Genomic DNA, 15,830 nt, shown 5'->3' with positions numbered 1-15,830 from the left:
TGATAAAGGTGAAAGTTGAAAGGTTCAATTTCATGTAGACAAAGTTGATTTCTTGAATGAAATCTTGTCAAGAAAAAATTGAAGCATAAAATACAACCATATTGACCTGTGAGAGGGGAGTGTTGAAAGGTTAAAGTTCACTTTGACACAGTTGGTTGACATCTTGTTAGGAAATTTAAGCATAAATTACATAGCAACCTTGAAAGGTTAAAGTTCAACCTGAGGGCTACAGAGTGTCAGCAACAGAAACATAAATGAGGAAATCATGTCATGGACTTTTCTTAAAAAACGTACAGAAAATCTTCTGAATTGCTTCACATATGTTCACATAGGATTCTGTAGTCTAGACACAAAATACTTGCCTATGTCTCGGGTTTCATTTTTGACAAACAGAGATTACTAAAGGAGATTTTATATCCATTGGTGGTGATAAGTAATTACAATTGAGGTCACTACCCGGGTAAGGTCATCTGATTTATAGAGGTAGATTACAACACAAACAATAATCCGATTATGATAGCATGATAACAAATTATATAACCTGTGATCAACATGTCACCTGTTCTAAAAGAATATGATTTTTTTTCTTCAAACTTTTGCACCAAGAACTGCTTGGCTCCAGTGAGTTTTGTACAGACATATATAAATTATACACTTAATTATACAGAATTCTGTGCTCCCCCTACAGCATTCATATAAAACATGATGACGTTGTCGCATCCCCAAGTGATTTTCGTGGGGTTGAACCACATTTAACGCCTTGAGTAACAACATTGACTAGACATAATATGTGACGGTAACGTAGTGTAAAATTGGAATACGGTCAATAGGAACTAGACAAGGACTATAATGCATGCTAAATTTCACATCGCTGTGGAACTGTCCATGCTTTCCCAGTCAGTCCAGTCTATCCTGTAGTCACCCCAATCTGATTAAAATCGGATGTGGTGAAAGCGGCTAGATGCCTTTATGTACCTCTATTTCCATCGTTTTGTGACTTTTATTTTGTTCCGAGTGACCACCGCCTTGCCACATCTGAACCTGTGTAATAGACAATCCCATTGAATGTTGACAATATTGTAAGGTTTTCACAACCAATCAGAACGCTTCAATTTCTTCAGTGTGAAGCTGCCAACGTAACGCTCATCCTGATTGGCCAATCGAAAGTGCGAGATTCAAACGCGATTGTCTATTACACAGGTTCAGATGTGGGAAGGCAGCGATCACTCGGAACAAAACAAACGACACAAAATGATGGACATATAGAGGTAAATAAAGACATGTGGCCACTTTTACCACATCAGATTTTAATCAGATTGGTAGTCACCCATGCCTGGAATATTAGCATTTGCAGGCTTCATGTGAGTAATTGTCCACAACTGCTGAGATCATTACAGTATTCCAGGAGTACTGCCAAATTTGTACTTGTCTTGTGAGTGAGACACTCTGAGTTTGGGTCAGTCGCAGAAAATCCCTTATTTTCAGAGGGATTTCAACCAATGACCTCCAGACAATTAGTTTAAATCTAGTCTGAAAGATCCTTTCGGTCTATATTTACACATCCTATCTTAATAATACTAGTCTCAACATAATCTACTGAAAATTAAGCTAAGTCTCCTGCTGGGGAAAGGGTGAACAGTGCATGTCAGTAACAATCCATCACACACTGACAGGTGGTTACTTCATTCACTTTACTACAAACTCAAACTCGAGTCTGAAATTAAACCATGTGTGAATGTGACAACATCATCACATTTATAAAATAAACATTCAATAACATTAAACTACTGATGTCAGTGGTAAAAATGGAATGTTGTGCTAAAGAAACCCATTTGACTATATGGTGGAGCGAGATCACAGAAAATGACTACATGTATAGCTACAAGGCTATGTTAATACTGATTCTGAAGTCATGCTTCACCAGTATGCCCTCTAATGATAGCCAGACTTTGTTGTTGTGAGTCAAAATGAGAAAAACTGGCATTTCTTGTCAGTCACTACATAGTAAGAGATTGGGGAACACGAAATTTCGGTGCGTCACTAGAAATTATGTGTGTCTGTGGCGCATCAAATTGGCTTAGAGGGCATACTGCACTTTACCCAACCACACGGAAAGGGCCAAATATGGTGTTACTACAAAATTACCTTGCATGTCACTAAAACTGCATTAAAATCTAAATAACATTGAATTCACAGTACCTGGAATAATATTTCACCTCATACTAGATGGTCAAAATAGAACAAGAGGATCAATCATCATCATTCCCATGCATGCATGCATGTATACATACATACACACACACACACACACACACACACACACACACACACACACACACACACACACACACACATACATACATACATACATACATACATACACACATGTGCGCGCACAAACACACACACACATACATACATACATACATGCATACATACATACATACATACATACATACATACATACATACATACATACATACATACAAGCATGCATGCATACATACATACATACATACACACACACATGTGCACAAACACACACATACATACATACATACATACATACATACATACATACACACACACACACATACATACATACATACATACATACATACATACATACACACATACATACATACATACATACATACATACATACATACACACACACATACATACATACATACATACATACATACATACATACATACATACATACATACATACATACATACATACAATGTACATACATACATACATACATGTACATACATACATACATACATACATACATACATACATACATACATACATACATACATACATACATACATACAAGCATGCATGCATACATACATACATACATACACACACACATGTGCACAAACACACACATACATACATACATACATACATACATACATACATACATACATACATACATACATACATACACATACACACACACACATACATACATACATACATACATACAACCATACATACATACATGTACATACATACATACATACATACATACATACATACATACATACATACATACATACATACATACATACATACATACATACACATACACACACACACACATACATACATACATACATACATACAACCATACATACATACATACATACATACATACATACATACATACATACATACATACATACATACATACATACATACAACCATACATACATACATACATACATACATACATACATACATACATACAACCATACATACATACATACATACATACATACATACATACATACATACATACATACATACATACATACATACATACATACATGTACATACATACATACATACATGTACATGTACCTTATACTGGGGAATACAGAGTGATGAGATGATTGTTAAATCTGAATTTCATGATTTGCCTAGGCGGTAAAATTCTATTGTATGTATGCAGAATTCCACAATACCAAATTGTCTAGTACCACCTGTACAATGTAGTTAAAGTTACATAACAATGAATACAATGGATTTATACATGTACCATTACATGTGATGATTTCAAAAAAAATTTTTTTTAAATAATAAGTCACACATTATACAAATGCTGGTATGACCTTGAATAAATCAGTTCATTAAAAAAAATTCAATTGTCTAAGTTCAGTTATGATTTATTAGCTTTGAGTTTTTCAAATTATTTCAAACGAATGAAATAAATGAGAAACAAAAACTAAAATATACTGTGCTAGGGTGGCCGTACTTAATTCTGTTTCATGTGGCCCGACTGACGTTATATTTCTTCTAGACTGTAAGATATGTCGTGATGTTCTGTCCTCATCGACTAGGGGTTGGGCGATGTGTGAGGGTGCAACCAACCCATCATTTTTAAGGTGTCATGAGAAGCATAGAATCAAGTACAGGTGCCCTCGGATGTACAGTATTGATGTAGGTTATGTTGATATGTGAACATTTAAAGTTAGATGCTTCATCATTAAAATACAGTATCCTAGGTGTGCCTAATTTCATTCTATCTCCTAGTTACACATACATTGCCAGATAAAAATGTTGTCATGGCAACAATTTACTGACTAGAATGCAGTTCTCATTGAATTTTGACTTCCTGTTTGTACTACCAGTCACAATACATATAATATGCTGGTTACCAGCTGATATTATATTCATTTTTCCAATATCATCAGAATTTTTGCAGGTACATGTAGTGGTCAGTTTAGCTGAAATCAATGGAATAAACCTAACATACATCATGTAGTACGGTAGTAGTACTTTACCTTCACTCTGTCCATTTCCTTAAAAAGCCCAATATTTGAATCCTGTATTCTCTATATTATCAGAGGGGTTATAGTAATTAGGGAAATGTTTCTGTCCAATGTTTTGCCTAGAGCTTTGGCTACATGTAGGTTGCTTCAATACATATAAGCCCAAAGGTATATTTGTATGTCACTTGTGCTGCGCTATGGGACTAAATATAAAATGCAATTGCTATAGGTAATAAGAAGGTATTAATTAACACATTGCGTTCATATAGCCTTCAGTGATTGGCTTAGACAGTACCACTTTGTATGGATTCATAGTGACCTCAATTTGCATACAGGAGGCACTATTTGTATCCCCTTTGTCCGAGGGTAATATACACAGCATGGAAGTCGTATCAGGGGTTTGGTTTGACTATAGAAAGAATATGTGCCTGAGAATGTGATTAAAAAAAATGTATTGCCTGGCTTTATTCCGGCACTAGTAGACATCATATTACTCCTCATCCAAGCAACTATTTACCGGAAATAGTGACTACATAACAGCTCTCAAGGTAGTAGATATCTTCTAGTGCCCTCACACACAGTCAGGCACTAAGTGTATAATATCGCACTGATAAAGACAGCAATAATGTGAGAACCTTGGACTGAAATTTGATTTCATCATGCATTTATTGAAAACTATATGTATATGAATAAAATATGTTTTACTATATGATTTCTACAAAAGCCAGTCTTGGTGCCTGAGTGATGTCAAATGTTCATATACTAGTATCATATTGAGTAATATTCACTGATTGAATATGGGCTTGATAGTATGATAAAGGTATGTCCATGGTTACTGTGTACCTCGAAGAAATAATTATTGTATCTCGAAATTTTTTTTTTACATAGTTAGTGAACTTCATCTTTTGTGACTTTTTACAATCCCCCAATTCTGATCACAGTTTCGAAATATTTATTAAAATTCAATTTTATGAATATTAATATTTCTCATATTTTGTCTCTTTTTATTATAATCTGTCAATTTAAAAACAATGGTATTGCTTTGATTTGACAATGTAGTTAATTTGAGTTGAAGCAGAACTTGATGGAAATGATGTGGTGTTTCCGGGATGCAGTACCATAGAATCCGTACATGCATGGTTATACATGGTTTATGTTCGTACATTTCTGTAGTCCTATCTGGAAAGATATTAATTTCACGACTTGAAATTTGATTTCTCCCTCCCCCCTCCTAATTAATATCTGCAGTAGTTTTTGATTTCGAGTTTCTACATTTTGTCTGAGCATTTTATTTTCTTGGGTTTTGCACTCAAAACTAAGTCTAAACAAAAAAATAATCAAAATGCGACAATAATTGCAGCTATTTCCTCTTCAGAATTAATTGGCTGGTAGTATTCATGCTCGGCCATATAACATTCTCGCAAACTAGAACTGTTATTTCTTCCGCGACACTTCGAAATAACGACGTTTTTACGGCAAGTTTCGACGGTGCCGTAAAACTTAAAAGAGGCCGTCGTTTGCGACGATGGCATATAACGGGACAAGAATTAGTTCGTCTGCAAGCAGGATAGGACAAGACAAGGCTCCCCCTCTCACTACTTACACGCCTAAATGTTCACGTCGCCCACCATTCTTACATCAAAATTACCCTGCGAAAGTAGATTTACACGAAAGGTCAGCTGAAAATCAACTTACCGTACTCGCATCTCACGGTAGAGTTCACTGTCACCAAAATCCGTTTACGTGCGCGGGGACAGCAAGCACAAAAATCATGCAAATGGCCTGAGTGATGACGTCCAGACGACAAATTTTGTATCAAATGTTGCACTTTTCCAAAATAATGATTAGTTGACGATTGAACAAAATGCGATATGACGTCCACAAATACCAAAAAACGTACGATTAAGTGGACGACGGGACACGCATTACAATCATGACAATATCAGGTGATATTATAGCGTGATTGTTGATTTCATTTGCTGGAAAGATAGAGTTTCAACCTTTGACCTCATAGAGTCCCTTAACCTTCTACTCTTTCACTAAGTTTCAGCAAATGATGAAAAGGTGTCTACTTATTACTCCCCAGACGCAAAGATAGATAACCAAAATTACATTTTGTCGAAAAGCAACTGACTCGAAATACACTTTTACCCAACAAACGTTTACTTACCTGATAAAAGGTTCACAAATAACAACACGACAAAAAAGACCCTCCAGGTATCTAATTTCTAACAAGAAAACAGGAAAGATGGCGGCCTCCATCGTGTTGGATACTGGCGCGTACACGGCCAAAGTTGGCCGTGCAGACGAGAAGGAGCCCAGGCAAGTCGATAGTTACCTCTTTTTGACGTTGATTTGTCAAAGTTTAAACAGAAAAATATTGTTGTTATATTCAGATCTATCGCGATCGTCTAATAACAATACACAACGGCGGTTACATACCCTGCATGGGGAACAATGTACATACAAAGTATTAGAAGTAACACCGACAACTTGTGTACGTGAACGGTGTCCTGCTAGTCCTGCTTGCTGACGAAGTAAGTCGGGACTCGATTCCGACAGTGTCCCTCTGCTTGTTTAGGGACACAGTCATAATCAAGTCCCGTACACCGACTGCAAGCAAGATTAGATGTACACTGTCAATGTCAACGATATTGTCCTGCCTGCCTCCATGAATTGAACATTCATATCAATTATTATCTTTCAGTTTTCTTTGCTTGTACATTTCTTGGCCTTGCTGCAGATTCCTAGATTTGCTGTATGCTTTCTTTGTTCAAAATTGTTGTGCTTGTTGAAAAAGTGAAATATGCTTCAAACTTTAAACTTAAAGTGATGTATGTTATGTATGTATGTATGTATGTATGTATGTATGTATGTATGTATGTATGTATGTATGTATGTATGTATGTATGTATGTATGTATGTATGTATGTATGTATGTATGTATGTATGTATGTATGTATGTATGTATGTATGTATGTATGTATGTATGTATGTATGTATGTAATATATGTGTGTATGTATGTATGTATGTATGTATGTATGTACGTACGTACGTACGTACGTACGTACGTACGTACGTACGTATGTATGTATGTATGTACATACGTGTGTGTGTGTGTGTGTGTGTGTGTGTGTGTGTGTGTGCGTGCATCACTGTAAATATCTATTATTAGTAATGATACATATTTTTTTTGCACACTGTAATTTTTTGGGTAACCAATAGAGATCGTTGGAGTTTTCCATGATTTTACCAACTTACTACACTATTAACTACAAAAATCTTCATTTAAGAATAAGTTAGCAATTGATTACTAAACAGAGAATGACATTTCACAGTGTCACTGCAGAAATATCAGCTCTGGTTTTTGAGAATAAAATGATGCCAATGCCGTTGTTTTCTCTGTTTTGATCAATTAATAGTATGCATTGACAGGGCATCCTCATGCACTGGCCAACAACCCCTGTAGGAGCAGACCAGTAGTTCATTGATGGCAGAGAAACATCGTCATAACAAATATTACAGTGATGATTATTTGATCACTTGATTGACAAACGTAACAACTTGATTTTTTTTTATTGTAGGATTGTTCCAAACTGTATAATGAAGGCTAAAAGTGAAAGAAGGAAACAGTTTATTGGAAGTCAAATAGATGAATGTAAAGACCTATCGGGACTTTTCTATGTTTTACCATTTCAAAAGGTAAAAGTTGTTGCTAAGTTAGAATTAAGTGCATAGACCTTTCAAATAAAGAGCGCCCCCAAGTTGTTTAATGTAAGTCAGATGAATCTAAGGATTTATCAAGATTCTTTTATGTTTTACCATTTGAAATGGTTAAAAGATTGTTATGTATTTTATATATATATATTTATAAAGTGTGCCCTCTAGTGTTGAATTTATTTGAAGTCAAGATGAACATAAAGACCACCAGCATGTATCTGGACCCTAACTCTTCAATGTTTTGTTATTGCACATTAGGTAGTTATTTACATAGAGGCTTTCAAATAAACAGCACCCTCTAGTGTTGAGTTGATTGAAGTCAAATAGATGAAGCCAAGGATCTCTCTGGATTCTGATGTTTTACTATTTCAAAAGATACATCAAATTCTAACTTACTAATGACTGTAAAAGTTGTTAGTAAGTTATAATTTGATGTAAAGGATTTTCAAATAAACTGCACCCTCTAGTGTTGAGTTGATTGAAGTCAAATAGATGAAGCCAAGGATCTCTCTGGACTCTGATGTTTTACTATTTCAAAAGATACATTGATGTAAAAGCCTTTCAAATAAACTGCGCCCCCTAGTGTTGTCATATTGATAAATATAACGATCTATCCAGACTCTTTTATGTCTTGCTGTTCCAAAAAAATATTCTGTTATTTCTGCTGAGAGCTGTCAAATAAACAATGCCCTCTGGTGTTGAGTTTGTTGCAAGCCATATGGATGAATGTAAGGACAAGGATGTATCACTTTGTCTTGGCATAGATTGAGGTAGCTATGATGTCATTTCCTGTGAGGATTTCCCATAAACCCTTGCAGGAAACCACCAAATAGTGGAACATGTGTCTGCAGTAGGGCTTCTTTACAAGATTTCAAGGTTGAATAAGTAACCAAGGTGGCATTTGTCACCAAAAACATATGTAAGTTTATAGCAGTAATCACTACTGTACAGATATTCTGAAAGTCAAAATTAGCCTCACTGGACTTTTCCTTACATTTTCTCTAGGGATATTTAGTCAACTGGGATGTACAGAGACAAGTGTGGGAACACATATTTGGCAAAGACATCTTAAACATTGACTGCAGTGAACACAATATAGTGATAACGGAGCCATATTTCAATTTTCTGTCCATACAAGAATCAATGAATGAAGTTTTCTTTGAGGAGTACCAGTTTAAATCAATATGCAGAGTTAACGGTAAGTTAAGGTGTACAATTTAAATGAATATGTAGAGTTAATGGTAAGTTAGGAGAACCAATTTAAATGAATGTGTAGAATTAATGGTAAGTTGAGGAGTACCATTTATTGTACGTACAATAACAAACATTTTACACTTTGTGCATCTTTTTGCAATGTATTGAGTTATGAACACAGACTTGGTATATGTTCTTTCACATTATTTTTTCAAGTAAGAAAACATAGTGAAGCTGTTTTATCAAATAAAAATCCAAAATAAATACCAAATTCTCATCCATATGGCTACTTTAATAGGGACTAGTTTTATGTTTTTCTAAGCGTGTGTAATGTTTTGTTTCAGCTGGTACTGTGAGTGCACATAAAAACAAGGAGGAACAGCCAAGTCATCTTTGTTGTTTGATTGTTGACAGTGGTTATTCATTCACACACATTGCACCCTTCTATAACTGTAAGAGAGTAGAGAAGGGTATTCGAAGGTAAGTCCAATCAAAAAGGAATATTATACACTTAAAATCTGGCTATGAGGCCATTAGTAAGTAGTTTATTACACCGAGGGTTGTTGATGCAGTAACTACTAGTATTGCCTAAGGCTGAAAACTACTGAGAATAGTTACTACATATCAGCATGAGGGGTAATATGATGTCTACTAGTGCCCAAGTAAGGCAAGGCAATAAGGAATATTATACACTGGCTATGAGGCCATTAGTAAGTAGTTTATTACACTGAGGGTTGTTGATGCAGTAACTACTAGTATTGCCTGAGGATGAAAACTACTGAGAAAAGTTCCTACATATCAGCATGAGGGGTAATATGATGTCCACTAGTGCCCAAGTAAGGCAAGGCAATAAGGAATATTATACACTGGCTATGAGGCCATTAGTAAGTAGTTTATTACACTGAGGGTTGTTGATGCAGCATCTATTAGTATTTCCTGAGGCTGAAACCTGAGAAAAGTTGCTACATATCAGCACGAGGGGTAATATGATGTCCACTAGTGCCCAAGTAAGGCAAGGCAATAAGTGTGTTGTTTTTTTTAAAAATCACATTGTCTGGCACATATTCTTTCTATAGTCAAAGCAAATCCCTAATAAGACTTCCGTATTACTTGAATATTGCCCTAGGGAAAATAAAACACAAATAGTGCCCCCTGTATGCAAATTGAGGTCGCTGTGGGTCAATAGTCCATACTAAGTCATACTATCTAAACCAATCACTGAAGAAAACATTATTGCATACCTGCATAACTTTGGCAAATGATATGCAAATGAATACATAATTGTTGCTTCTACACAAAAGCTTGTGATCACATAGTATCATGTTAATGGAAATTTGGTGTTTTGGATAAACATATGTAATAATAACAGAGCCCCATGCCTTGTGAGTGCCAGTGTTTCATATTCAGGGGTATTTGCATACACTCGTACTGGCCATGTTTTCTGCTACACTTTCAATTGCTAGTGAAGAGAATACTAGAAGTGCTTGTACAAATACCCCAAGTATACCACATTTATACTCACACGTTACTGGGTTCTGCCATAATTATTTGTTTTATCTTGTCATAGACTCAATGTCGGAGGTAAGGTGTTGACCAATCATTTGAAAGAAATCATATCATACCGACAATTACACGTAATGGACGAGACGTATGTCATAAACCAAGTCAAAGAAGATGTTTGTTACGTATCTAGCCAGTTTTACGAAGATATGAAGATTGCAAAGTAAGTATAATACTCTCCAATAACAAATCTTCACAAATTTATTTTCGCAGTTTTAGCTGTGTACATTTAGTATTTCCTCAGAACGTTCTTTTATCTTAAAGGGCTTTTAAGGTACTAGGAAGTGCCCTCCTTATCGTACTTGTGTAACATACAGCACAGGACAGGCTAGTGTGTTGAAGCCATTCTGTAACTAGTCAGAATTGATTGTATTGGGTAGATTTCAGATGCAGACTGGATGCCATATGATGTAGAAAAACACAGTAAAGTTTTTTCATCCATCAAAAACCCAGAAAACACAACAGCTCAACGCACTTTACATTTACTACCCCTGACAATCACCTATTGTGGCACATCAGCCCTGTATACTACTTCTCCTCCCAGGGAGCATACAAGACATGGCAGCTGAGGTTGCAAGTTGTTGTGCCATTGATATGTAAATGATCATGTAAATTAGCAACTGTCCTTGCTGTCATTCCTGTATGGGAACATTGGGTTAACTATATTGCTACCAATTATCTGGAGTCATGATGGGTGAATGGTTAGCATGACCTGCTTGGAATCTACAGGTTGCAGGTTCGAGCCCCGTCGCTGCCTGCTGTTTGTTTCTGAGTGACTAAAGTCCTTGGGCAAGATTTGAACCACAACTGTGCCTCAGTCAACCCAGCTGTATAATTGGGGACCTGGTAGAATAGAGGTTGCAATGTGAAGGCTTTAATCCTATGCGCTTAAATGGCTGCAATGCATTGTATGCACCCCGGGGAGTTAAGGAAGACTAAAGGGCCGTTCTGATCCGAGCCAGGGGTAATAATTGTAAAGCGCTTTGAGCATGGAGTGGGAAAGCGCTATTTAAGAACCCAACATTATTATTATTATTGTCTCATATTCATTTGCTTATTTTCAGATTAAAAGGAAAAGAGAACACAATCGTTAGAGATTATGTGCTGCCAGACTTTTCACTAATCAAGAAAGGATATGTCAAAGAGGAAGCTTTCTTAAAACCAAAACCACATGAACAGGTATTGATAAATGTGGTCTTGTTAGCTAGATGGCTGGTTAGATGGATGGTTGGTTGGTTGGTTAGATGGATGGTTGGTTGGTTGGTTGGATGGATGGTTGGTTGGTTGGTTGGGTAGAAGGTTTGTTGGGTAGTTGATTGGTTGGTTGGTTGGTTTGTTGGTTGGTTGGGTAGTTGGTTGGTTGGTTGTTTGTTTGTTTGGTTGATTGGTTGGTTGGTTGATAGGTAGGTAGGTTGGTTGGTTAATTGGTTGGTTGGATAGTTGGTTAGTTGGATGGTTGGTTGGTTGGTTGATAGGTAGGTAGGTTGGTTGGTTAATTGGTTGGTTAGAAGGTTGGTTGGGTAGTTGGTTGGTTGGTTGGTTGGTTGGTTGGTTAGATTATTGATTGGTCAGTTGGTTATTTAGGTAGATGTGTTGGTTTACTGGTTAGAAGTGTTGTTGGTCAGTTGGCTAGATGGATGGATGTCATGGTTGGTTAGATGGGTGGGGGTGTTGGTTTGCTGGTTGCCCGGTGGTTGGTTGGTTGGTTGGTTGGTTAGATGATTAGATGGTGTGCTAGGGTATAGTTGATTTGATTGGTTAGTTGGGTTGGTCAGGTTGTTGGGATGGTTGATAAGATGGGTACATTGGTTTAGTTGGTTGGTTAGATCAATTAGTTAAATTTTAGTTTGTTAGCTAATTTATCTGTTAGTTAAGTTACATTTGTAAATTAGATAGAAGTTTATTGTATCTAACTTTTTATCAGACTTTGCGTTTATCTGGCATGTGCAATATTTTCCACACGACTGTAAATATTTATTGAGTTATTGTATGTTTTCATTTTTAGTCTGTAAGTTGTGTCTTCATTCTTATCACTGTTATTGTATGTTTTTTTTACAGCAGGCATTATAATTACCCTTTTATGGATTTAATCAAGTATTATCTTATCTTAGTCAGTTAGTCAGTTACTTAGTTAAGTTACATTTGTAAATTAGATAGAAGTTTATTAGTCAGTTAGTCAGTTACTTAAGTTACATTTGTAAATTAGATAGAAGTTTATTAGTCAGTTAGTCAGTTACTTAGTTAAGTTACATTTGTAAATTAGATAGAAGTTTATTAGTCAGTTAGTCAGTTACTTAAGTTAAGTTACATTTGTAAATTAGATAGAAGTTTATTAGTCAGTTAGTCAGTTACTTAGTTAAGTTACATTTGTAAATTAGATAGAAGTTTATTAGTCAGTTAGTCAGTTACTTAGTTAAGTTACATTTGTAAATTAGATAGAAGTTTATTAGTCAGTTAGTCAGTTACTTAAGTTAAGTTACATTTGTAAATTAGATAGAAGTTTATTAGTCAGTTAGTCAGTTACTTAGTTAAGTTACATTTGTAAATTAGATAGAAGTTTATTAGTCAGTTAGTCAGTTACTTAGTTAAGTTACATTTGTAAATTAGATAGAAGTTTATTAGTCAGTTAGTCAGTTACTTAGTTAAGTTACATTTGTAAATTAGATAGAAGTTTATTAGTCAGTTAGTCAGTTACTTAGTTAAGTTACATTTGTAAATTAGAAGTTTATTAGTCAGTTAGTCAGTTACTTAGTTAAGTTACATTTGTAAATTAGATAGAAGTTTATTAGTCAGTTAGTCAGTTACTTAGTTAAGTTACATTTGTAAATTAGATAGAAGTTTATTAGTCAGTTAGTCAGTTACTTAGTTAAGTTACATTTGTAAATTAGATAGAAGTTTATTAGTCAGTTAGTCTGTTACTTAGTTAAGTTACATTTGTAAATTAGATAGAAGTTTATTAGTCAGTTAGTCAGTTACTTAGTTAAGTTACATTATGTAAATTAGAAAGAAGTTTATTAGTCAGTTAGTCAGTTACTTAGTTAAGTTAAGTTACATTTGTAAATTAGATAGAAGTTTATTAGTCAGTTAGTCAGTTACTTAGTTAAGTTACATTTGTAAATTAGAAGTTTATTAGTCAGTTAGTCAGTTACTTAGTTAAGTTACATTTGTAAATTAGAAGTTTATTAGTCAGTTAGTCAGTTACTTAGTTAAGTTAAGTTACATTTGTAAATTAGATAGAAGTTTATTAGTCAGTTAGTCAGTTACTTAGTTAAGTTACATTTGTAAATTAGAAGTTTATTAGTCAGTTAGTCAGTTACTTAGTTAAGTTACATTTGTAAATTAGATAGAAGTTTATTAGTCAGTTAGTCAGTTACTTAGTTAAGTTACATTTGTAAATTAGATAGAAGTTTATTAGTCAGTTAGTCAGTTACTTAGTTAAGTTAAGTTACATTTGTAAATTAGATAGAAGTTTATTAGTCAGTTAGTCAGTTACTTAGTTAAGTTAAGTTACATTTGTAAATTAGATAGAAGTTTATTAGTCAGTTAGTCAGTTACTTAGTTAAGTTACATTTGTAAATTAGATAGAAGTTTATTAGTCAGTTAGTCAGTTACTTAGTTAAGTTACATTATGTAAATTAGATAGAAGTTTATTAGTCAGTTAGTCAGTTACTTAGTTAAGTTACATTTGTAAATTAGAAGTTTATTAGTCAGTTAGTCAGTTACTTAGTTAAGTTAAGTTACATTTGTAAATTAGATAGAAGTTTATTAGTCAGTTAGTCAGTTACTTAGTTAAGTTAAGTTACATTTGTAAATTAGATAGAAGTTTATTAGTCAGTTAGTCAGTTACTTAGTTAAGTTACATTTGTAAATTAGAAGTTTATTAGTCAGTTAGTCAGTTACTTAGTTAAGTTACATTTGTAAATTAGATAGAAGTTTATTAGTCAGTTAGTCAGTTACTTAGTTAAGTTACATTTGTAAATTAGATAGAAGTTTATTAGTCAGTTAGTCAGTTACTTAGTTAAGTTACATTTGTAAATTAGATAGAAGTTTATTAGTCAGTTAGTCTGTTACTTAGTTAAGTTACATTTGTAAATTAGATAGAAGTTTATTAGTCAGTTAGTCAGTTACTTAGTTAAGTTACATTATGTAAATTAGAAAGAAGTTTATTAGTCAGTTAGTCAGTTACTTAGTTAAGTTAAGTTACATTTGTAAATTAGATAGAAGTTTATTAGTCAGTTAGTCAGTTACTTAGTTAAGTTACATTTGTAAATTAGAAGTTTATTAGTCAGTTAGTCAGTTACTTAGTTAAGTTACATTTGTAAATTAGAAGTTTATTAGTCAGTTAGTCAGTTACTTAGTTAAGTTAAGTTACATTTGTAAATTAGATAGAAGTTTATTAGTCAGTTAGTCAGTTACTTAGTTAAGTTACATTTGTAAATTAGAAGTTTATTAGTCAGTTAGTCAGTTACTTAGTTAAGTTACATTTGTAAATTAGATAGAAGTTTATTAGTCAGTTAGTCAGTTACTTAGTTAAGTTACATTTGTAAATTAGATAGAAGTTTATTAGTCAGTTAGTCAGTTACTTAGTTAAGTTAAGTTACATTTGTAAATTAGATAGAAGTTTATTAGTCAGTTAGTCAGTTACTTAGTTAAGTTAAGTTACATTTGTAAATTAGATAGAAGTTTATTAGTCAGTTAGTCAGTTACTTAGTTAAGTTACATTTGTAAATTAGATAGAAGTTTATTAGTCAGTTAGTCAGTTACTTAGTTAAGTTACATTATGTAAATTAGATAGAAGTTTATTAGTCAGTTAGTCAGTTACTTAGTTAAGTTACATTTGTAAATTAGAAGTTTATTAGTCAGTTAGTCAGTTACTTAGTTAAGTTAAGTTACATTTGTAAATTAGATAGAAGTTTATTAGTCAGTTAGTCAGTTACTTAGTTAAGTTAAGTTACATTTGTAAATTAGATAGAAGTTTATTAGTCAGTTAGTCAGTTACTTAGTTAAGTTACATTTGTAAATTAGATAGAAGTTTATTAGTCAGTTAGTCTGTTACTTAGTTAAGT

The 15,830-nt window shown here is 33.9% G+C and overlaps 2 protein-coding genes across 2 annotated transcripts in view; one reads left to right on the top strand and one right to left on the bottom strand.

Annotated features, from left to right (window-relative positions):
- Nucleotides 1-6,179, bottom strand: part of LOC144452652 (acetyl-CoA carboxylase-like) — a 73,373-nt gene extending 67,194 nt beyond the window's left edge. The window contains exon 1 of the mRNA XM_078143791.1: nt 5,985-6,179. The gene's annotated coding sequence lies outside the window, so the exon portion shown is untranslated. The remainder of the gene's footprint in view (nt 1-5,984) is intronic.
- A 358-nt stretch (nt 6,180-6,537) lies between these two features.
- The window catches only part of LOC144452968 (actin-related protein 6-like), a 13,682-nt gene continuing 4,389 nt past the window's right edge, over nt 6,538-15,830 (top strand). Inside the window, exons 1-6 of the mRNA XM_078144204.1 lie at nt 6,538-6,611; nt 7,875-7,992; nt 9,016-9,208; nt 9,549-9,684; nt 10,772-10,927; nt 11,829-11,943. Of these exons, the coding sequence (XP_078000330.1) occupies nt 6,538-6,611; nt 7,875-7,992; nt 9,016-9,208; nt 9,549-9,684; nt 10,772-10,927; nt 11,829-11,943 (792 nt within the window). The remainder of the gene's footprint in view (nt 6,612-7,874; nt 7,993-9,015; nt 9,209-9,548; nt 9,685-10,771; nt 10,928-11,828; nt 11,944-15,830) is intronic.

Source organism: Glandiceps talaboti, chromosome 23, assembly GCF_964340395.1.
Source record: "Glandiceps talaboti chromosome 23, keGlaTala1.1, whole genome shotgun sequence".
In the NCBI taxonomy this organism is placed as follows: Eukaryota; Metazoa; Hemichordata; class Enteropneusta; family Spengelidae; genus Glandiceps; species Glandiceps talaboti.
The sequence above is the reverse complement of the archived record's forward strand: the minus strand, read 5'-3'. Positions and strand labels throughout refer to the sequence as shown.